A 23,148-nucleotide genomic window follows, 5' to 3' on the forward strand; every position below is an offset into this window, starting at 1 on the left:
GTGTTAATAGCTGATAAGATATACTTAGACAATATACTGCCAGTGGTTTTTGTTTTCAATTTTTATTCTTTAAATCCAGTCTTTATTTTTTTCCTTTATAATGCTTTGGAGGTATTTTTGTCTGACTACATGTGTATCCTGAAGTGATTACATTCTATGAGGTGGATTGAATATTTAGTGTAATAAAGTAATTTCTGAGGGAATGGTAAAATATAAGAAGCTGTGTTAGTGTAAACAAAAACCTTTGTCTTCAAAAGAAATTGGCTAAGGAATAGAATAAGTGGCTGTCAGTATTTTTATGTTTGACTGTTGAACCATTTTGGTCTTGTCTGATAATAAGATCTCAAAGGAAAAACCTTTTAGAAAGTACTGAGCACCTAGTGTCTATTCCAGCAGTTACCGAGCCATTTTCAGTCTGTGTTCCTCCTATTTGTACATTTAAATAGCATGTGGAATGTTTATGGGGAGGGAATGAATGAAGATTGTAATTCTTTCCTGTATTCAGTATTGTCTTTCCCTTTCTGCTTCTTCAAAATGTTACCTTGACTGGGAGAAGGGGATTTTAAAGATCTTGACCTTTACGTGCCTCAGTGCAGGCCTTTCATAGGGATTAGTTCTGTAAACAAACAGACAGTATGTTCTGTAGTTCTACAAACATTCAAACAGATTAGTTTTATAAACAAGCTAAGCAGAGATGTTGAAAAATAAGTGACCTGTACATGTTTGTGATGACAGTGGAAATAGATTGGAGCTCTGTATTCCTGGCGTGGAATGTCAAAAGAAGGCAAAAGATATGGGCACTTTTGTACAGCAATAACAGGTAGTGAACAGCTGAAATATGACTTCAGTGTCACTTAAATTGTGCACTGGTGATCCTTTTCCATCACTTCTGCTCAAATGTTTGGTTAATCCTTATAACAATTTTGAATAGTGCCCATTCTTAAATTCAGAAGGACTTTTCAAGCCTAGTGCCTGAGTATTGCTAGAAGATATGAGGCAGAATGGTACAGAAAGCAACATTAATTGCCATTCCCTATTTGGTATGAAAAAAATTAGCTCTGTGAAACTTATATAGATAGATGTAATAAAATTTGTCCAAGAAAATAAATGTATACTAAAATACTGATTTCCTTATGCCATATTTCATACGGAATTATGCACTGGAATTTTTTCAGCATTATATATTAAACAAGTTTACTAAATTTAATTTAGGTCTTTGAACTTTCAATGCCTTTAGAAAGAATTTGAGAATTTGCAGTATAATTGGAACTGTAGTGGTAGCCAAGGTCTCAATAAACAGCCATAACTTAATTGTTCATAGCATTAATCATGAATATGCTTCATGCAGTTTGCAATGTATTGTTTGTAAAAGAGAAAAATGTTTGTCGGTTTATCTTAATGCAAGTCTGACATGATTAAAAAATTCTGAACAGTAATGTTAATCATGGCTTGTCAAGGAGGCAGCACATAAAGGATGTATAGTATGAAAGATGGATGCAATCTTCTGCAGTTACATAAAGTGTTTCATGTATTAAAATGCATTTGCTCCATAAATAAAGTGCTGCAGACTGTGATGTGATTCTACCACTCTTAATGGTCTGGATGTCCTATTGAAAACAGTGAGATCAGCCTGGAGCTGGGTGCCAAGCATGATAAAACTATTATACTCTAAAATGCTGATTTGGAAAGAGAAATGTTTTTTTCAGTAGTGCCTTTTTTTAAAAGTTTAAACCCTGATAGCTAGAAAACACAGTTTGGTGGTTTTGTTTTTCACCACAAGACCTTAGGGCTTTCTGTGGGTAACTCTAGACTGACTTCCCCAGTTTGTGCAATGGCATAGCACAGTGTTATTTAAGCAGTAGCGTGGGTACACATTTTCACTGGATCTCAAGTTACAACTTCCAACCATAACACTGCAGAAGAAGCTAGGAAGTATAAGCCTGCAGTTGTATAGAATTTGCCTCTGTCAGAAAACTGTGTACATGACAGAACTAACTCTTGCCACTTAAATCTCTGAATAAAAACAGTTTATAGGTGGATGTAAGTCATAGACAAGCTGCTTTTTTAAAGCACAAAGCCTCTGTTGCCTTGGCCAGATATGAGGCCCTTTTTGTAGTTGAAGTAAATGTGATTCTTTCCCTGTTCTTCCCTGCCACACACACATTTTGGAAGCTCGTCAGTTAAACCATTTAAATGTAATTGGAAAGCTAATTTTTAAGACCCACTAGGGTGACCAAAGAGGGGGAAGCAGAGTTGATAATATGACTCCTGTTATTTAGAACACAGAAAATTATCTTTTGCATGCTTTTCTGTGCTGGGACTTGGCATGTTGATTTTTACCTTGATAGGCAGGAAGAAAATTGTATTTCCAGAAACTTGGCAAGAGCTATCTATTGACTCTCACTGTATGAGTGATACATATTCTCAAATAAAACTAGTATCCAGAATTCAAGAAGTGCTCTCCTAAAAAAAATATTAAAGTTGCTAGGTTGTCATCTTTCTCTATATTTTCACCTGTGTGGGGATATGTGTTTTCAAATCCTTAACAAACCACAGTTTACTCTCTAGTACCTTCTCCCATTGTATTTGAATGTTGATCTGAGTGCTCACACAATTTTAAAAAGAAAGAAACAAACAAACAAACCAGAACAAAAATAAAATTAAAAGAAGCAGCAGATGCCATCTGCTTGTGATAGTCCAAGTATAGTATTTCCTGTCCTGTTTCCTGTCCTGTCTTCATGGACTTACATCAGTATTAGTGCTCAAGAGGTGATATTGGTGAATGTAATTAATGGGTAATACTTGTGGATTTAATAGAGTTGCTGTGTTAAAAAAAAAGGAAACTTGACTTTATAAATTTTGGAATTTTTTTGGGAGGGAGGGTATGAGAGGGCCTCTAAGCTAAAATGGACCTTTTAATTTGGCATTTGAAATCTAGAATGGTGGTTCATTTTTTGTCTGTTAGGCATCTTTCTCTTTGTGTTTAAACATTTTCAGGACTATCTAAGTAATATTTAGTAGGAGTTCTATGTAGATACTTGGCTGGTTTGGTTTTATGTTTGGTTGTTTTTTTTAAAGAGAGATGTTTTGTAGTAATTCTGGAAAAGGGATTTTATCTGTGTAGTCTTCAAAAACGTGGGGCTCATTTGCAGTTTGGAACAACCAAACAGCTTCAGGGTAGAAAATCTGTGTATAAGGAGTAGGAGAGCTCTACAGACCATCTAAATTGATCTTATTAGTTCTTGTGATGGGTATAAAAATGATCCAGTTTGTCAGTTCAGGGTAATTATTGCTTGACTCAGTGGAACAAAGAAACGTTGATTAGTTTGCAGTGAAAACTCAAATACAGAGAAGCAGGGGACATGGTTACAGTCGCTAAAACTTTTTTGGAGTCTTGTTTTTAGTCTTTTGGTCTTCAAGAAGTCAGCAAGATGCTTGGGATTCCTGAAAAAAAAAAAAACCAACCCAACCCAATAAATAGTGCCTGCTTTCCTGTCATAGCTTTTTTCTTTCTTTTGAGGATATCAATTAAGTTTGCAAGTACAAAAGTCTAGTGTAGTTATCTCAATGCAGTTTATGACTGACATATGTATAAGGTGACTTTCTTTCTTTTCCTTCCTATTTTCATTAAGTAAGCTGACAGAGGAAAATTATTGGACTGGTGAAACCATTTGTCCGGCATCCAGTGAATATATGGGAAAAGGCAGAGATGTATGATTGTTTTGCTATAATTTGCTTTATAGACACTAGCTCATCAAATTATGCCCTAAAATCACTGCTTCTAAAGGAACAGAGCTACCTTTTGGAAGGGATTGTGTAACACAAAGTTCTCTGCCCTGCAAGCTTGCAGTGAAGTGTTGTCTAGGGAAATCTGCCCTCCTCTTAATATAAAGAAAGTAGAAAAAGAAACCACATTTCTAGGAGTGAGATGTGCAAACCTGTGTGACAGTTCTGCTGACTACAAGGTAGAAATAAATTTCTTTACTGTTTTTTAGGCAATCTTTATTAAAAGTACTGCAGGTGATGTTGAAATGTGAATAGTAAAACTTGCTGGGATTTTCAGTGGAAAAATGCTCAGATTAAAAAAAAAAAAATCAAGATGCATATTTAAGTTTCATTATAGGTATTCCTAAACCATGGAAACAGCATTTTTCTTGAAGTTTCTCATGAAATGCTTTACTTTTTTATATTTTTAAAAGACAGCAGAAGTAATTTCAGGTTACCCTGACCATTACTTCTATTTTACATGTTAACTAATTGGATACCTTGCATTTGTTTTGGAAACCACTGTGAATGTGTATGAGGTTAGTTTTATTTCGTTCTTGCAGGTTTTTTCCATGCCAGTTTACAAAAGATGAGACTGATCTGAAATTCAGTGAGTACTGGTGTGTAAAGTGGGGAAGGAGTAGTCTCCAGAGGGCAAGTTGCAGACCTTCTAAAAGGACAGTGATTCTGTTGTCCTCCCAAATCTTGAATACTTCAAGGATTTCTTCATTAAGAGGCTAATCTATTTCTAATATTGTCACACAAAAAGAAAAGAAACCTCTAAATTAAAAACATTAGTTTATTTGGATTTTTTTCTGTATATTTTGTTCCCAGCTTTGACTAAAATGGTTATACTGTAAAGAAACCCAAACTTCATGTGCCTCACAAAAAGAATGAAAGCTGTGAGTAGTTAAAGTTCTGGAGGGCTGACATTTTAATTAGCTGCTGTTAATGAGTAAATTAAGCAAGTTACTAACATACTGCCACTTCAGCCTGGTATTGAAATTACTTTTTCCCCCCAGTTTATACAATGAACAAATCTTTAAAATCTGTAATAAGCAATGATAAAGATCTTGTTTTCATCTTTCTTTCTTCTTTTTTGGACACTTCTGAAGTCATACATAGAGCTTTTGAGACCCTGAGCATTTCTTGGCAATAAGATAATTTTTCTCCAATTTGAGTCTGTTTTACCCATGAGAGCAGTTAATGATTGATCTCTCCCTGCCCTTATCTCAACCCACAAGCCTTTTATTATAGTTTTTTTTCCCTTGTCCAGCTGAAGAGGCGAGTGATAGAGTGGCTTCAGTGAGCACCTGCCATCCAGCCAGAGTCAAATCAACAGAACATCAGTTCCTGATCCAGTTCAAGTCCTTTTTCATAGTTTCTCTCACTATTGTAAAGGTGTTGGTTTACTATTTAGGCAAGCACAGGAAGAATTAAATATATGCAGAAACACTTTCCCTAAGTTAAATCATATGACATGCAGAGATGAATTAATAGCAAGAAAATAGACAAACAAAGTGGGATTTCTTCCTCTCTGGAAAATGAGAGGTGTTGTGATTTTTTCTTTATGCTTTTCTAGTTTTAAACATACCTGACAAATTTAGTGATGTAATTTCTGGTATTGCATCTGAAACAAAACCTACAATTAAAGGAAGTCTCTGATTTACATCCTATTCCTCTGTTACCTGTGGTTATAAAGGGCTGTGTATGCTTGCTCTCTTAACATGGTTGCTAAAGATTTCTCTCCTCAAAAAATGGATTTGTTGAGGGGCTCTTTATTATACAGCCATAAGTAGGATTCAGAGTTATTGTGTGCTGCATAAATATATTAAAAAATCTGCATAATGGCATTTAATTTTTTTTTTTTAAATTTTCTCAGCGAGAAAGAAATTTTTAGGGGCTTTCCTTATATACACCTGAAATTTCAAGCTTTCTACATGTGAGACTTTGGGTTGGTACTTGGCACTTTTTTCTCTCTGTGAGAAAATTAGAAAGTATTGTTTTGTCTCAAAACCAAAATTTTTAACTTGAATGTCTATCCTTTAATAATATTAGTCAAATTCTATCATTGATATAAGATTTTAAAAAAACCCTGCAATTTAAAAATTTTGGCTTCCAAAATATATTTTTTTATTTGTTTCTCTTAACACAGATATCAACAATTTAAAAAAAAAACCAGAAAATACTTTTGGTTGAATCCAGACATCAGCTTTCAATAAGTTAATTTTTTCAGAAAAGTTTCCAATGGACATAATGGGTTCCAACTGAATTATGTATAAATGTGGCCTTGGGATAAATGTTTAGTTGTATTCTGTAAGTGATGAGCTGCACTTTTGAATAGAAAATATTTTAAACTAATTAGTTGAAAATCTGTTCAGCTCCTGGCTGAAGGTGGTTCATGAAGTCTCCACTTCTGCCTCTGCGTGATTTGACAGCATATATTGACTGGAAATTTCAGTTGACTTTGGTACAGGAAATTTGCTCAAATTTGTGTCAGGCATTTGAAAAATAGTTGGAATTTTTTAGACTTGTGTTGTTCATAAAGATGTGAATCAATGGGAAGGGAGGCAAAGGGCTGTGGAGACCTGTGCTGTGCTCAGAGCAGGTCAAGCATTAACTTGAGCTCTCCTTACAACAGGAATATCAGTCAGTTGAAAGGCTCTTCAAAATAAAGAATGTATTTTAAACCATTTTAAAAACCATGCATTTGAAAATGAGTGATAAAAGGCAATACTAACAATTGCAGCATTGGTATCTTTTATAAGAACAAGGAAAGGCAGTGGCTGGGAATTGCAGTGACAGTGAATATATGGATAAGTATATGTAGTATTGAAAGCTTTCACAAGAGTAATGTGTCTGATTTGCCAAAAGAAAACATGAAAAAGAGAAGGACATTGAGATTCTAAGTGCTACTTTGGGTATGACAGAGCAAAATGCATTTTGTTCTAAGTAAAGCAAAAGGATTTGGGCAGGACAGTCCCAAGAACTTGGCATTGCTTGTCTCAGTTGTTCATCTGGGTTTGTATTGCTTGCCTCGATGACAATTCTTATATCTCTGAATTTGCAAGGGTGCCTGTTTTTTATATTATTCCTAGTAATAATTTGCATACCCAGCTTATAATGTATAAATCTGAACAGACCTGAAAAAGCAATAAACCATTTCTGTACTACCTGAGAAACTTGCAAACGCTACTTGCTTGTTGGCATTCCTCTCAGATTTACAGAAGGAATAAGCTTGTCCTTGTTGCTGAGTCACCATGTGGGGAATCAGATGGCTTGGTTCTGCTTCTTGGGTCTGCCTCAAACTTTAACTGTGAATATTTACTATCTCCATATGTAAGAATGGTTATTTTATATATATATATATAAATATATATATATGTATATGTATATTTATATATTTGTTGTTGCTGGTTTTTTTGCGGGTGTTCGTGGTTTGTTTCAGGATATTTTGGTAGGGGTCCTACAGGTTAAATCCAGATTTTCTGGGAGTTGTGACAGCTCATGTATTCTCTGGAGGATATACATCCTACTGCTTCAGGTAGAAGAGTGACTGCATTGGTACTCACACTCATTTTTTACAGGTTATTCCATCTTCATGTGGCAGTCACAAAGCCAGCTTCTGGAGCGAGTTTAGATTGAATTAATAAAAGAAAAAAAATTCCATATTAAGAAATTTGTTCCATGGAACATCCTATTTTTTTTTTTCCTGTGCTAGTGTATTGTAAACATCACATGGTTATAATGTGTGTTATAATGAAGAAAAATAGAGGAGCAAGGATAACTCTTACATTAATTGCAGCTGTTACGACCCTATCATTTTGTATTTTGGGGTTTTCTGAAACGCTATCTGTGCAACTGTAATTTTTCATTAATTTTGTGGATCTGTTTGGTTCCTGTATCTAACCCTGTTATCGACACCTTAATTTGAGCTTTTTCAATGTATCAGCTTGACCATACTCTTTAATTAGGTAAGACTTTCTGGTATTAGAGACTATTAGAAGGTCATTCTTGACACATTTTGTATTAATTAATTCAGTTAAGTACAGAAACAAACACCTTACCATTATTAGTAGATTTTTTTTCAGGTCATGTTCCACAGTAGATACTTTTTACCCTAGCAGGTCCTTCAGTTACTAACTGAAACTGTGCAGCCTTTTTTATGGTTGAATTCTGTTTCTCACATGCTTGCTCATTCAGTGTTTGGCTCTGATTAATGGTCTACAGCCAGTCTAATGTTAAATGAAAAAAGCATTCTGGTGGCTGTGGCATTTGGTGATAAGTAGTTAGACTAAATAGAAGATGTCCTGTGCCTCCCTTGGCTACAGAGTTATGATTAGATTCAGCTCAGCCTGCAGAATACTGCTGAGGATATTGCTGCTCTGCTGCAGTGATAGAGCAACTCATATCAAAGCACCATGTGTTGCTGCTTATCTTGCATTGTACACTGTGGCATTCCAAACACACTGGACAAACCAAATAGTGCAGTCTGGTTTTTTTCCTTTTCTTTTTCACTAGATTTATTAGAGTGGAAATGAGGAGTTAGATTGAGTGTTTCCACTCAGCAAGCCATTGTAGTACTTGCAGCAAGTTTTAAAAGCCACATCTTTTAAGAAAAATTCTACTGCTTTTTTTTGTGAAATGTTTATGTACACCTTTGGACAGTTGACTTCTCAGGGTTCATATGCAGTCATTCTGCTGCTAAAACAAAACGATCCCACTGGTTTACCTTATGATGTGTTTTAAAGGAATCACTTCCCTCAGACACATGCACGCTGTATTTTTATTCTGCAATGTCCTTATTGAAAATTTATAATTTTAATCCCTTCTTAATGTTTCAAAAGAATAAAAAAGGGGAAGGGTATTTAATACTCCATAAAGCACAGGCTGTAAGATTTAGAAATGAATTGAAAATTACTAATTGAAAAAAATGTTCAGGTAAACCACATTTTCTTGTTTCCGTATCAGTCATTTCATATTGGTTATTTGAAAGATACAGAGTTGGATTTCTCTAATGTTTACCTGTATAATTCTCTTTTTCTGCTAGGACACCACTGCCAACAGTAAAGGCCAGGTTGAATTTTCAAGTGACATCTATTAAAATGCCTAGATACCTGCAAGAATTAATCTCGAGAGAACTGAGCTAATTTTTTCTTCTTGCAAATTAATTAACTCAGCAAACAATATTTTATTACAGATAAACAGCTAACATAAAAGAGCTAATTCCTAAAGTTATAGCAACAATAATTTTTCAATCCACCTTGTCAGGGCAACAGCTAGGCCAGCTGATTTTTTCCCCATTCCTGAGCCAAAGCCTGCCTTACTCGTGGGAACTGTGGAGTCCTGTGAGGCAACAAGCCCCAGCTGAAGTTTCCAGAGCTTTGTGCTGTGACCTGGGGCTTTTGACACTGTGCCAGATGTTGCTGTTGCTTGCTCCACTTGGAACACTCCTTCATTCTCCTGCTCACTGCCACTACTGCTCCTCATTTTTGTGCAGCTCAGCCTGACCCACTGCCATTTTGTATCATTTTCTCTTGTTTTTACTTTCTCTTCCACTTTAAGCAAATGCACATGAAATGCTAGCATGTCCTTGATGTGTACAGAATATTGGTCATCAGCTTCTCCTGCTTGATGAAGTCTTAAAAAAAAAAAAAGTTGTCACATTTCTTCCTTGCAGTTTGACACAGGTCATAACATGAAGAGTTGGCCTAGGCCTGTTAAGTCTATGGAAATCTGGAAATTATATTTAATACAGTTACAAAGCTGTAATTAACTTTTTTTTTCCACTTGGATGTTCTTTTTTATAAAAATGCTTTTCAAACATCTGTAGAATAAGTGCATTTGAGGTTCCTATTTATGCCTCATTTCCTCCCCTGGAAATTCTCTTCCTTTACCTCCTTCCTACCCATTCTGGGTTGAGGAATGGCAGAATACCCCACTACTATAAGCAGGAAATTCATTTTGTGTTTGTAACAGGTTCCTTTAATTTTTATCTCATGTGAATGATAAGCAAACAATACTCCAAAGATCCAACTACACTACAATTTGAATGTACTCTTCCAATTTTTTTAAGGAGCATGTTGGTTTTTTATTTGATTGAAGGTTATCTTGGATTTTTGTTCTGGTGGTTTGATTGTTCAGTGTTTAGTTCTGGATGTGAGGAGGCAGTCAAATGACAAAATTTAAAGTTATATGGTTTTTCACTCTTTTTCTCCCAGTCTGTGCTATTTGTATAAAACTGATGCTGAAGAGAGAAGCAATTTAGTTCATGTTTCTCCTGCTGACATCATATTACTCAGCAGCAATCCAGAGAGGACAAAGCCTCCTACTTGCTCCCAATAACATCTCTATACCACTTACCACTTACTTTTCCTTGGAAAAGAAAACCTGTATGTACTTCTGTCATCTGAACGCAGATAAAATAGTAGGGACTTAAATGCTTTCTAGTAGAAAACTGAGTGAATTTTTGATTGTTTTCTCTAATAGTTTGATATTGAAACATTAATAAATTATTTCTATTATATATTTATTAAGAAGTCATTTATTCTTGCTTGATTTTTTTTTGTTCAGGATTTCCTTGACAAGGTTTTTGCATAAGTAAGATTTGATTACTTCTGTAATGCTAAGAAAAAGCTTTTTATATTGCCTCAGGCCTTGACAGAGTTATGTAATAAATAATTAGAAGTGTTGTAAATCTTACTGTAGTGCCTTTTTAAGCTGCTACAAGGTAGTGATAAAATATTTTTTAAAAGATACTTTTGATCCTATTTCCATTGATGTAAAACCAATTTCATTCCTTTCCCTGTAATATAAATTAGGGTAATGAAATTGTACAACTGAGTGAGATACTCTGAGAAGTTTAGGAAAAGTAGAATAAACTTGAGATAAATATACTCCAGTTTCTGATGTGAGTTTTTTGGACTCTGAGGGAATCTACAGTCAGTTCTCCTCCCATTTCTCATAGCATTCATAGAAATTTAATATTGGAATCCGTCTTAATAGATGACCAGAGTTGTATCAATCATTTTTCTGAGGCATGTTATCATTTCTTGTGTGCCTATACATGTTCCCTGGATTGCCTATTCCATTGTTTTACTATTCATGCAGTTAAAAAAAATGTTCTTTACTTTCAATCTGAAAAGCCATTTTATATACATGTAAATATACACCTACATTTTTTGCAAGCTGGGTAGTTCCATTTGATATGAAGGAAATTACTTTAATGTGAAAAATGCAGTTTTAATTTTCTGTCTCAGTAACAAATTGTCAGAGATCATTCATGAATTTATTAAATTAAAAATTTCATCCATTTTATTGGAAATTAACATAAATGTGCAAAACCACAAAAGGCATTTGCTCAAAACAAGCAGCTCCTTTTCTAATGTGAAAGGAGAAGGTCATTTCTGCACGCTGCCCTCCTGTCTGTGAGGAAAAGGAAAAATAAGGAATACAATTATTTTTGTTAGTATTCAAATGGAAATTCACTTCCAAAAAAGCAGAATGTGCTGGCAGTTTGAGTTGCTAATCTGTTTTACTTATCTAAATAATATGAAGTTGATCTCTACAGTGGAAGATGGGAGACTTATAAACAACTAAGCACTAGGAAAATTTCAGAAATTACATAAGATACCAGAGATTTCTTTAAACAGAGTTTTTGTCCTCTGCTTGGCCAGTTGCCATATCAGGGATCAAAAAGGTTTTTTTAAAGAAAATTTACATGTCAAAATGATGTAAGATCTCTGACTTGTTTTTATTCTGTTGCTGATTTTTATTTCCCATTTTACTTCTCACACTCATTCTTTGAGACTGAGGTGTGACTGCATCCATTTGGAATTCGTGTTTCTCTGTCTACCTTTGCTAAAAAACACAGTCATTCTCTCCTCATGAGACTTCAGTTCTATGTTAAAAGATTGCTCTAGGACAAGATTAAACATCTGTTCTCACAGTGAAAACTTCCATGAGAGAGGATGAGCTGGGAGTTTATGTGTGATGAGCACAACTGAACTGTGGAAGATTCCCAGTGGAATATTTAGAGATAATTCCTAATATATTTTTGAAAGAATGACAGAATTAACTTATCTAAAATAATAAAATGCACTACAAGTAAGAAGACTTAATTATTTGTAGGTTTACGTATTAAAATAAAATTCTTATATATGCTAAAGCATTTAGCACACAGAGAATTCTTATTCCCTACTACTGTTTTAGGGTTAAAGGATGCTTGAATGCTTGAATTAAAGGCTGTGCTTAAATACTTATGTGAATTATAGTCTTGACTTGGCACGGCTGGGTAGTCATGCCCGAGTAAACTAATAGCAGTGAGTATAAACAGTAAGTAATTCAGATTTGTACACAGTTCTTCCCCACAGACACTTATGGCTTATGTTCTTTATCCACTTGGTTTCCTGTGTTAAGATGTCAAGCAGTTGCTTAACTTCTTAAACTTATATGGCAAAGCCAATCTCTTTTAACTGTGCCTGCTGAATTATAAATGAAGTTCATCTGAATTATAAAAACAAAACCCCAAAAGAAAACCCAAAAGACCCTGAAATGAGAACCTATTGCCACTTGATTTGTTGTTTATAGTTTTAAGCAAGGTCCCCTATCTATTGCATATGGAATATGCAGCACTCCTGTTGCATTTTTAAACTGATTTACAGTTGATCTATTTTGCCAACAATATCCTTGTTCTCTTTATAGTTAAAGTACCTGACAGCTATACCAATGTGGCTGATCCAGAGCCATTATTCTGCAATTAGATTTTTGTACTGAGCATACAGAATGTTTTTTTATTTTCTTGTTTCACCTTAATCATCTTCCCTTTGAACCATCTGTTGAACCAGAGGGCTTATTCTCCTCCTGCTGTATCTGCATTATATATAAGCAGGAGATGCCTAACTGAGGTGTCCTTGAACTATCATTTACTACAAGTTGTCAAGCATAGAACTGAAAATTTTTAGGGCTAGGTATAGAGTGTATGGTTTCCTAGGAGACTGTAACATCCCTGACTAGGGCTAAAAAAGCCTTGTAGAGGATCTGATACTTGGCCCAGCCAGTACTTTATCTTGATGCCTTCAATATCTTACTTTATATTTTTTTTAATGTGATATGGAGAATCATTTTAAGACGATGTGTTAGTACCCTTAAAATCACACAGTACTAAGCAATGTAGAGATGTTAACTCCAAACCCATCATAGTGCCTTAAGAGGAAAACCTAGCAGATTTTCATGCTTTTTTACATTGATTACTGAAATTAAAAATCAGACTAATAATTCTTTAATCACAAAGGTAAGACAGCACTGTATGAATTAAACATTGCTGTGAGGCTTCCCATGCAGTGGAGCATTCTGATGGGATTTTTGAGCTCAGGTTGAATGTATGTGCCATTCTTGTTTAATGGATTTCTCCCTTCCTTGACAAATCAAAATCCTGAACTAAAATTTTTCATTGTCCTTAGTTTATGAGGTTATTTTTACTTTGCAATTGTAAACCAGCCTCAGAGAGTTAGTATCAAGTCTTAGTGCTGGGTTGGTTTTATCTGGATGAGTCCCCTTTTAGATGTAAAGGGGCAAAAAAATTCACCATTGGGTTTTTTACTCTCAGTTCCTACAGTACTTTGTAGCCTTGTTGCACTTTCTGTATTGCTGTTTTGCCTTCAGACAGAAGAGGCAGTATAAGAGGGCTTACATCAGTGTAACAATAGATTTGAAGCAGTCCTCTGTAGCCAGTAATTATACTTAAACTCATACTTAATCAAGGTCCTTTTCACTAGAGTTTTACTCTTCTTGCATTGTGAAATTTTCCCTTTTTATCCTGGCATATAGGTCCACCTCCAAACCATTGTGCAGTGATGGAAATTACTGTCAGACACCTAGCAAGGTGAATCAGTGACAGGAGAGTTTTCTGTGCTTATGATTTTTTTTTTTTAATGCTGAATAGGCTCATGCATGGCACTTTTCTCTGCAAAGGGAATCCTTCAAGCCAAATGGTCACCCAAAAGTTGTACTGTTTTTGGGTTTTTTTTTTTAATGCTTATCTTCTGAGCTCTCTATTTCTCTAATTCCAACGTTCTTCAAAAGGAATGGTCTCTTTTTACCAGAGCTCTTTTAGAGAAAATAGCAAACTGCTTCCAGCTGGATCTGATAGATGGCTCCCCTAGCTGCTGATCCCTAGTTAATCAGGAGGAACTGCAGGGTGAGAGAGAAGGCAAACAAAAAACAGGGAGAAATAGTCATGACATTTAAGTATGTGCATAAGCCTCTGTTTATGCTATACATGTGTATTTTGCTAAAGTGTTAGGAAAGAGTCTTGCTTCACACCTTCTAGTGCACCTCATGGCTGAGCTCTACTGCATGAGTGTAAAAGCAATTTGGGCAAATACTTACACAGCATAGTGTGGGAATGTCCTCCCCATTCCTGAATTCCTGTATGTAACAACCATGATATCTATACTTTTGGCTTATACACAGCCATAGTGCTTTCCTCTTCATCCACTCCTGTAGCTGCTCCTGATTAGCTGAGGATCACATGCCCTTGATCCTTCATTGAATCCAGCTGATTAATTTCTCTATCAGAGCCCAGGTAAAAGGAGGTATTTTCTAAAGAGGGAGCCTGGTGGTAGAAGGACAGAGAGGACTGAGATGTAAAGGAAAGCATGTGTTCTTGAGAACCTGTGTAGGCTTGAAGGGTTTTGAAACTGTGACGAGTACATCCTCTGCAAGAATGGGAAGAATAAAAGTAGTTGAAAAGAATTGAGGGCTTTTATTTTCTGATTTTCTTTGAAGTGCCTTTTTTGTTTGTTTCTTCTCTGCTCTCTTGCTGGAAGAGGTAGAGTTATAGTAGCCTGAGGTAAGTACTAAACAAGCCAAGTGGCTGATGATGAGAACTAACTTGGGAATAAAAAGCTGGACTAAAAAGTCTGTACTTTACTAGGCAATAAGCAGATAATTTCTTTGGGGAAGCCCAAAGTGACCAGTTTTTGAAACCAACTCCACAGTGCTGTGCTGCTAGAAACACTGAGTACATCTGTCTTGTCCCTAGGAGTGCAAGGATGTTCAAGGAGCCTAGAGCAAAACATCTGGTTTCCTTTTTGTTTCTTCTGAAAGGCAGGACACCCTAAACTGCAATGCTGAAGGTGCATTCTGAAAACATGAGTGGGTGTTAGGGGCGCTGTAACATAAAATATCTCAGTAACCAGGTTCCTCATAGTGACTGAAAGGCATATTTCTGAAATTGATCCATTTATGCATAATTTTGCTATGGAAAAGAAAGGTCTTAGCTTAATTTATAATTGAAATTTCTCTCTATAAAATGGCTTTAACCTGATTGTGTGTCTGGATAAAGGAAAGTTAGGTGAATTGGGGTGACTTCAGAGGGGCTTTTGAATCATGTTGTTTGTACCTACTTTCTGGTTTTGTATTGAAAGTAACAGGAGTATTGCTAAAGACATTGCAAGAGATTTCTTTGAGGTGTTCCAGGCACAGTGTACTATTTGAGGTTCAGTGTTACTTCTTTATGTGTTTGTAATATATTTTTTTGCTGTCAGTCAGTTTGAGGTAAATAATTGTTTTGTTTTGTTATAGGGAAAGGTGAACATGGGAAACCGTACCCTCTTACAGAGGAAGACCATGATGATTCTGCTTATAGGGAAAATGGCTTCAACATATTTGTTAGCAACAACATAGCCCTGGAACGGTCCCTGCCAGACATCCGACATCCTAAGTACGTAAACTCTTTCCTGGACTGTTTAACTTTTAAGATTTTTTTCTTTGTATATCTCTAAAAGTATTTTCTAGGAAGGTAAAACATAAACAGTCAACAAAACCAATCATTTTATTTTATAGGAACTGGAAAATTTACCTCTGTATTTAAATCATTTGCTCTGTCTTTGAAAGTGACTTCTCATCTGATTAGTTACACATTAAGAATTGAAAGGGCCTCTTTTCATTATAGAATGATTCTTATTAAATTTCTATGTAGTGAGTTGGGCTAAAAAGCATTCACATAGCTTCTCATGTTCTCATTTGGTTAATAGCTGCAGATCTTTGGGCTGGGGAGCAGAGTTACAACTTTATATTGTTTTTGACTGTGATTGCAGGGTCTTTCTTCAGTTTTGCTTCATAAAAATTTAAAGCAATGCAATAGCTGCCAAGTGCTGATACATCAGCTGATTTATGCTGCATAGAATTGTGCAAAAACAGAATATGCATGATGAACAGGCAGAATTTGGGGGCACTGGATGATGGTATTGTTCCCTAAAGCATTAATATAACACAGAAATGGGATGAAGGTTATTCTGGAAAATAGCCAGAGCTAGAACCATTGAGCTAAAAATCATCATAGAGCAAACCTAACTTGCTTTTCATGTTTAATTTTTGGCTCCTTTATACAAAAAGTAGAACTTCCTGTCTGTGACAGGAAGAGAGACACCATTGCCATTGTAGGCTCCAAGCTCTTGTTCTCTAGGGACATTCTGAAGCTGATCTCTGAAGAGGGAGCTGATTTGATTTGTCTCCTTACATGGTATTTTCCCGCTCTTTTAATTGGATGTTATGCAATTAGTGTATGGGGGAAAGGTGAGACAAAACTAGTTGTTTCCATGCCTGTGTTTTTATTTTCCTGCAGATACAATTCTCTCTGTTATACAAAGATTCATGTTAAGATATTGTCCCACTTCTTAACTTATTTTGAGATGAAAAGTTGTCAGAAGTCAGAGCTGAACTTCAGAGCTTGACAGAAGTTCTCAGGGCAAGGAGAAGAGAAACATCATGGCAACTAACACATTTTTATGTCAAATACGCAGCTGTCTTTTTGAAAGAGTTAGTAGTGGATAAATATTTGCTTAGTGAGAGTTCAAAAAAAGAAATTCACAGCAGAGGAATTAACCTTTTTTTAGAGATGTTTCTAATTTAATTTTAATTGCTAATTGCCTAATTTAATTGTTGCATTGTTTTGAGAAAAAAAACCCTGTTGCTCTCTTAATTTGTAAACAATTTATTAGAAATGTTTGCATAGGATCAAGTAAAAGAAATATATTTTTATAACATGTTTTATGTTTTATATACATTCTTTGCTTTCTGCTTTGACAAATTAGCTGAAATTATAAAATGAGTGCTTCCAAGAAGTTTGAGTTTAAATGTACAGCTGTATAGCAGTGAAGCTGTGGTAGATTACATTGTTGGTATAATTAATGTGTTCATCAAGCAAACTCCTCTGTTAGCGGAACTGCCGAGGATAATGACTAGACACAAAAGGAAGCTGTCAGATTTGTCATCCCTTTGTGCTTTTGTAAATTGGTCTTTTGGCAACTTCTTTCTCACCTGCTGCTGTCCTCACAGTCCCTGACATTTCCATGTGTGTCCCCAGAAGTGATGTGTGGTCAGAAGTGACGTGCTAGGAACGAGTTGGTGCCACACCAGACTGTCTGTGCCCTCCTTCCCCCAGCACAAATCTTCTTCTGACTTGCACCTAAGCATCTCATTTGGGAAGCTTGTATCCTTAGGTGCCTGCATTGTTTCCGTGTTCCAGTTCAGCCAGGTCCCTGTGGCATTCAGTGAAATCTCGTGTGGTGGATGTTCTAGTAGTGTCCTGGCTGAACTGACTGGAGTCATGGCCCTCTAACCTTCCTTCTGTTAAACACATCATACAAGTAGCCCGTTAGTTAATTGGCTGTATCTCTTACCATCTAAAGATAAAGAGAAAAAATGTTCTTGTGCTACAATTGCCTACTAAGTAGTGTCTCAATTAAGGTGACAAAGCTGGACTCAATACTTTTAAAGGCTATGCCTTGAAGCAAGTGTATTTCTTGGACTTCCAAGAGACACAGGGGTCTGACAAGCACATCTCTTGGCTGCTGTGTGTTAAGTATGGCCAGTATCAAACTGCTCTTCACTTTTGGAAATGTCTCCTCTCTTCAGAAGTGTGTATGAAATGCAAAGCAGTTCACATTGTGTCACGTGGCATTGTGCTGGTTTTGGCTGGGGTAGAGTTAATTCTCTTAAAGAATTTGTGTGTCATCTGTGCTAGTGGCTGAGGCTAAACCATGGCACTAAAAGAGTTGCTTTCAGACAAACTATTGGAAAACTGTAATTTCTGTCTTGAGAAAAGGGTTCTCTTCAGTACCATTATAGCAGATAAATCAGGTGTGGTAGAGCAGGCGGGTCTAGTTTGGCCAGCTTTTGAACATTTTAAAGGGTTTGGCTTTGTGGAGCTTCTAACTGCTTTGAGGCCTTCAGCTGTCATCTTTATGTAAATTTATGGGAGATGCTAATATTGTGAACTTTGAGTTTTGATCCTCTGTCTCTATTTAATGTATGCCATTTGCACAGGGAAAATGGCTATCTTCTGCTGAAGATGTATTTCCTGAAAATACTGTCTATGATATGTTTTATAGAACCAAATAGAATGGCTTTATTGCCTTTAGTAAAGAAAATCCACAAAATTAGCCTTCAGATGCAACAAAACTGAGTGGTAAATCCTGTAATTTGAATAAAAGCTTACTTAAATGGAAACAGCAGCTACAGTAGTTTCTTCATTCTTCTGAAATAACTTCAAAAATATTGTATTCCAAAGTCAAACCAAAGAAACTTAAAGAACCACTTACAAGTGTTTGATTTTCTGGCAAGTATGCAAAGACAGCAAAAAAAACTTGTTCTTTTTAATCCAAATAAACTTTCTTTTTCCGAGTTTCTTTGGAATTTGGACTTAGGATTTGCAAATAACACCTTCTGCAGGGGATGGGTAGAACTAAACAAATGCTTAGATGATTGAGCTCTCAGAAATTCAAGTTTTCAAATGTGTTTAATGATACTCTTTTGCTTTTCCTGTGATATTTATAACACTTGAGGAAGATGTTATGATTGATTCTTCTTTCCTTTTTAAAATGTGGGTACTGTAAAACAACTGTGTAATGAAACGAAACAGTTAACTTCTATTCTAAGGCTGACTTGACCTTTCCTGCATCTTTAATATGTTTTTATTGCATCCTTCTAATATCTCCCGTGCTTTTTTTCTCTCCCTCATAGCTGTGCTCAAAGAATTTTTTTTTCCATTTTTGAGTGGTCTTTGAAGTCTTGTTTCCGTTCGACTCTTGTGTGAAAGCCTTGGCACAGTGGGTGCCAATCTACATTAGCTCATTTTCTGTTCTCTGCCCACCATCACCCATGTCTTTAAGTTTAAACAAAGAAATAATCAAACAAAACTATTTCTTCCCCCCTCTTCCCCCCCCCCCCCCCCCCCCCCCCCCAATTCTAAATAACAATCTGAAAGAGGCTTATCACCTCAGTTTATTTGGTTTCAGGACTGATTTAGCAAAACTGAGAGTTCTGGTCACCCAAAGGGAAAGGTAACATTGAGTTTTGGGTAGTATTGAGAGAAAGCAATGGTATTAGTATTTAGGGGTTAGAAATTCTATACCAATATAAGAAATATTTCAAAACCCACAAGAAGAGTGGTTTCATTCACTTCTGTTTTCACCTGTTTTGTGCCACTTTTTGTAGTCTAGAATGTAAAAAACCTGTGAATGCTAGGGAAAAAGTTGGCAGTATTATTTTCTACAATAGAAAGAGAAATACTACTTATTCTAATACTGAATGTACCAGTTGGAATTAATTCTTATCTTCTCCACATTATCAAATACTCTGCTGTTCATACCAGCTTTGTTCAAACAAACAAAACTGATTCTGACTAGCATTTTGAATAGCATTCTAAATGTGATTTTAATGAGACTTGGGGGAAGGATTGCAATCACCTAGTCTGAACAGTGAATATAAATTTTGTGACCTGTTTCAAGCTCCTAAGTCTTTTTATACTAGACAATCAGCTTTTTAAGTTTTTCATTATCGACTCAAGGAATTCAAGTTAGTCCCTGATACCAATACATTTACAAGCTTTATAATTTAAAATATTTTGGTTTGTTTGTTTGTTGGTGTATCTTAATTTCAAGACAGGTCTCCTTTTATCTAAAATATGCAGATTAATTGCTGGTAACTGTATCTTGGAGTGTATCAAGCACAGCATTGCAAGCCAGGCAGGGAAGGGGATTGTCCTGCTCTGTGCTGGTCCAGCCTCACCTGGAGTCCTGTGTACAGTACCACAATGTAAGAAGCATAAAAAAGCTGTTGGAGAGCATCCAGAGGAGCATCATGAAGATGAAGGATGTAGAGGTGAAGCTGTATGAGATGTGGTCACTTGGTCTGTTCTGCCTGGAGGAGACAAAGTGGAGACCTCATTGCAGTCTGCCTTGGGAAGGAAAGAAGGAGGGCAGGCATTGTTCTCTCTTCTGTGGTTACCAGTGGCAGGAGCCTAAGGAATGACAAGAAGCTGTGTCAGGGGAGGTTTAGGTTGGATATTAGATCAAAGGTGGTTTTTATTCAGAGGGTGATCAGGCTCTGGATCGGGCTCCCCAGGAAAGTGGTCACAGCACCAAGGCTGACAGAGTTCAAGAAATGTTTGGAAAATGCTCTAAGACAAATGGTGTGATTCTTGGAGTTGTCCTGTGCAGGGCCTTGATGATCTTTGTGAATCCCTTCCAGCTCAAGCTATTCTATGATTTTATGTCTTGGGTATTCTTAGATCAGATGCGCAAATACTCCCCAGTTGCCTGAGTAATCAATCACAAGAAATCTCATCCTTTTAAGGTTTCCCTGGGCATAGATAGATTCATTTGGTAATGAAATTCTTAGTATTCTTCTTGTACATTAAAAATCACTACCTGATTCTTGTAGTGTCTGGTTTTTAGCCTGTATGGGCTGGAGTCAGTGTTTCCAATCCTTTTCTGCTGGTCTTGCTGTTGATGTGTGAAGTTCTGTCCCTTCACTGTCACTCCCAGCAATATTCCTTTTTAGAAGTCTGAACTATGCTCATTTTTCTTAGGCATTAAAATTTTCACAATCCTCAGAAGAAATGCATTTTCATAATCAAAGAAATGAGAGTGTTTAGCTAAGGGCTGGTTACATCTTCTGTGTCCTAAACAGTAATGAGGTTTTATTTCTTTCTAATAACAAAACCACATTTCATTCCGTGGGTTCTGCATAACTGAAGCTCTCCTTTTCAGTAGCAGAAGCTGAGAGAGTGCCTGAATGGTTCTCTCAGAACATTTGAATGCAGTGTGGTTGCTCTCCATTGTATTTTTGAAAGAGGCTAAAATGAGTATGTAATGGGATTTCTCTGGGCAGCATTTTTTTTGATTGGCTCCATTTTTGTGTTTCTTCAGAGCAGTTGCAGAGCTAACAGAGTTGGAGTTGTTCTTAATATATGTGTTTTAGTACACTTTGCAAAGAGTTCTAGTATTACTAAACTCATGGGAAAGGGATATAGTTAGATACACAGGCAGGCAGTAGCATGTATCTGCATCCCCTAAAAAAGTGATTATTTCCTTGTGTTTAGTTACTTTCTTTTTATTACTAAAGTGCATTTGTCACAATCTAGCCTATGTATCTTGTCCCTAAAACTAAAGTTTAAAAGTTTGTCTTTAATCCAATGCTCCAAGATAAATTCCAGTTAATTCCCTCTGCAGTCTATCATCTTAAAGACAGGCTTGGGTTGTCCTGCCTTGCTAAAAAAACATTAGTTCAACCATTTAAGTATGCTGAAGTTACAAATATTCAAGAAGTCTTATGGAAGTAATTATTTATTTCTGTTGATCTTCTGTTGAATTTTTGATCATATGGTGGAAGAAATAAAGCCAGTAGAAGGCTTTCTCTAGTTTTCAGAATCAGAAATGTCTTCAGACACACACAGACATTTCATTGCTTCATATTGCTGATTGCTTGTATTAGCTTAATTTATCTGGCTGCAGAGAAACCTATTTAAACTCAAGGTGTGTTTTCAGTGGGTAGTGGAAAAGCTAGAGATAGTTACTGTGCTTTTCAAACTGTTTTGTGTAGTTGCTGAATAATGTAGTGAAAGTGAGAAGTCATGTGGTCCAAAACACGATAGGAAGTGTCCCTGTTTCCAAGCCCAGCCAGATTGTTCTCTGCAATTGCTGCAGGGCATCCCATTTGAAGTGCAGCTCCTCAAAACAGGATCAGGAATATTTTATACCCAAGAAAACCTATGGCTTTCTGTCTCTGTCATGCCTACTGTCACTTTCTCTGCAGGATATATATTGATAGGAACAAATAACGTGGAATAATTCCCAAGAGCTTTCTGGGTGCTTGTGTGTCTTTTTTTTTTTTTTTTTTTTTTTTTTTTTTTTTTTTTTTTTTTTTTTTTAGGGCAGCAAGAGCAAAAATATGGCTGAAGATTGATGATTCTTCTTCTCTCCTTTTATTGAGAAATAGGCTGCAGTGTTAAATAGGCCAGTGGGGAAAGTCCAAGCCTGATGGGACTGTTTCTGTTTACTGAAAAGTATTTGATAAAAGAAATAATCTGTTTATACACATGGAGAGAAGTAGTTCTTGTGTGTTTAGATGCCTTGCATGTTACTTAGACTCCAGTAAATCCTCCCACACTGCTGAGAAGATAGCAAGCTGCAGTAAACATAACTGTGAAATCTAAACTTAATGGGGACAGGAACTCTGAAGAATATTTACCCTCCAGCCAGTTCTGTACATCTGGGATAGCCAAGTCTATTAGCATTTGGCAGTGGTTAAAGCTTATACTTTTAACTGTCAAATAATACAATAGTAAAACTGGAAAGTACATCCAGCTTTGCTAAGATTTGTGTGGAATGTGGGATAATCTGGGGTTTTGTATCTTTGAAGTTCATAGATGAAAGTGATGATATATCTTGTTAATATAGTAGTTTTATGAAGAGCCTCAGTACACCTTACCTCAGAAAGGTTGTACATTCTTGGCACTACATTCTCAATGGCAACACAATTAGCTGTTGCACCTCTTGTAATAAGGACAGCAGATGTGCAGCAGTGCTGGAATGAAAAAACAACTTCTATTTTGCCTGATTTAATTGTGAGTAAGCTTCTTGAGCTCCACTTTTCTGAAGGCTGTGCTTGGCCACAGGATGTGGTAGTAGACATAAGAATTTATTGATCTTCTTGGCACACATGGTCCATGAGGCCCAACAGCTTTTTCACAGCATTTGTTCCCTTGTTTACCAGCTGTGATTTTAGTATTACAAACCCTGGTCAGATCTAGTATTATCTTGCCCATTATCTCTTTTACTGTGTGCAGGTGATGGTGTTGAGAGGTGTAAGCTTGACCACATGTTGCAGTGAAAAGGAGAGGTGAAGTGGTGTAGGTAGATCACAGAAAGACTGTCTTTGAAAATTAAGCATTTTATGCTTAAGCAAAGTGGACATAGTAAGTCCATGGGCCTGAGGGGATGTACCCCTGAATGCTGAGGGAGCTGATGTCTGTTTGAGGCTCCTCTCAATGGTCTTGGAATGATATCAAAGCAATTGAGAGAAGTACCTGAGGAC

The 23,148-nt window shown here is 36.3% G+C and overlaps 1 protein-coding gene across 1 annotated transcript in view; it reads left to right on the forward strand.

Moving 5' to 3' along the window:
- GALNTL6 (polypeptide N-acetylgalactosaminyltransferase like 6) overlaps window positions 1-23,148 on the forward strand; it is a 427,616-nt gene that overhangs the window by 162,138 nt on the left and 242,330 nt on the right. Inside the window, exon 3 of the mRNA XM_030239539.2 lies at window positions 15,352-15,490. Within this exon, the coding sequence (XP_030095399.2) occupies window positions 15,352-15,490 (139 nt within the window). The remainder of the gene's footprint in view (window positions 1-15,351; window positions 15,491-23,148) is intronic.

The sequence above is a fragment of the Serinus canaria genome, chromosome 4 (genome assembly GCF_022539315.1).
Source record: "Serinus canaria isolate serCan28SL12 chromosome 4, serCan2020, whole genome shotgun sequence".
Classification (NCBI taxonomy): Eukaryota; Metazoa; Chordata; class Aves; order Passeriformes; family Fringillidae; genus Serinus; species Serinus canaria.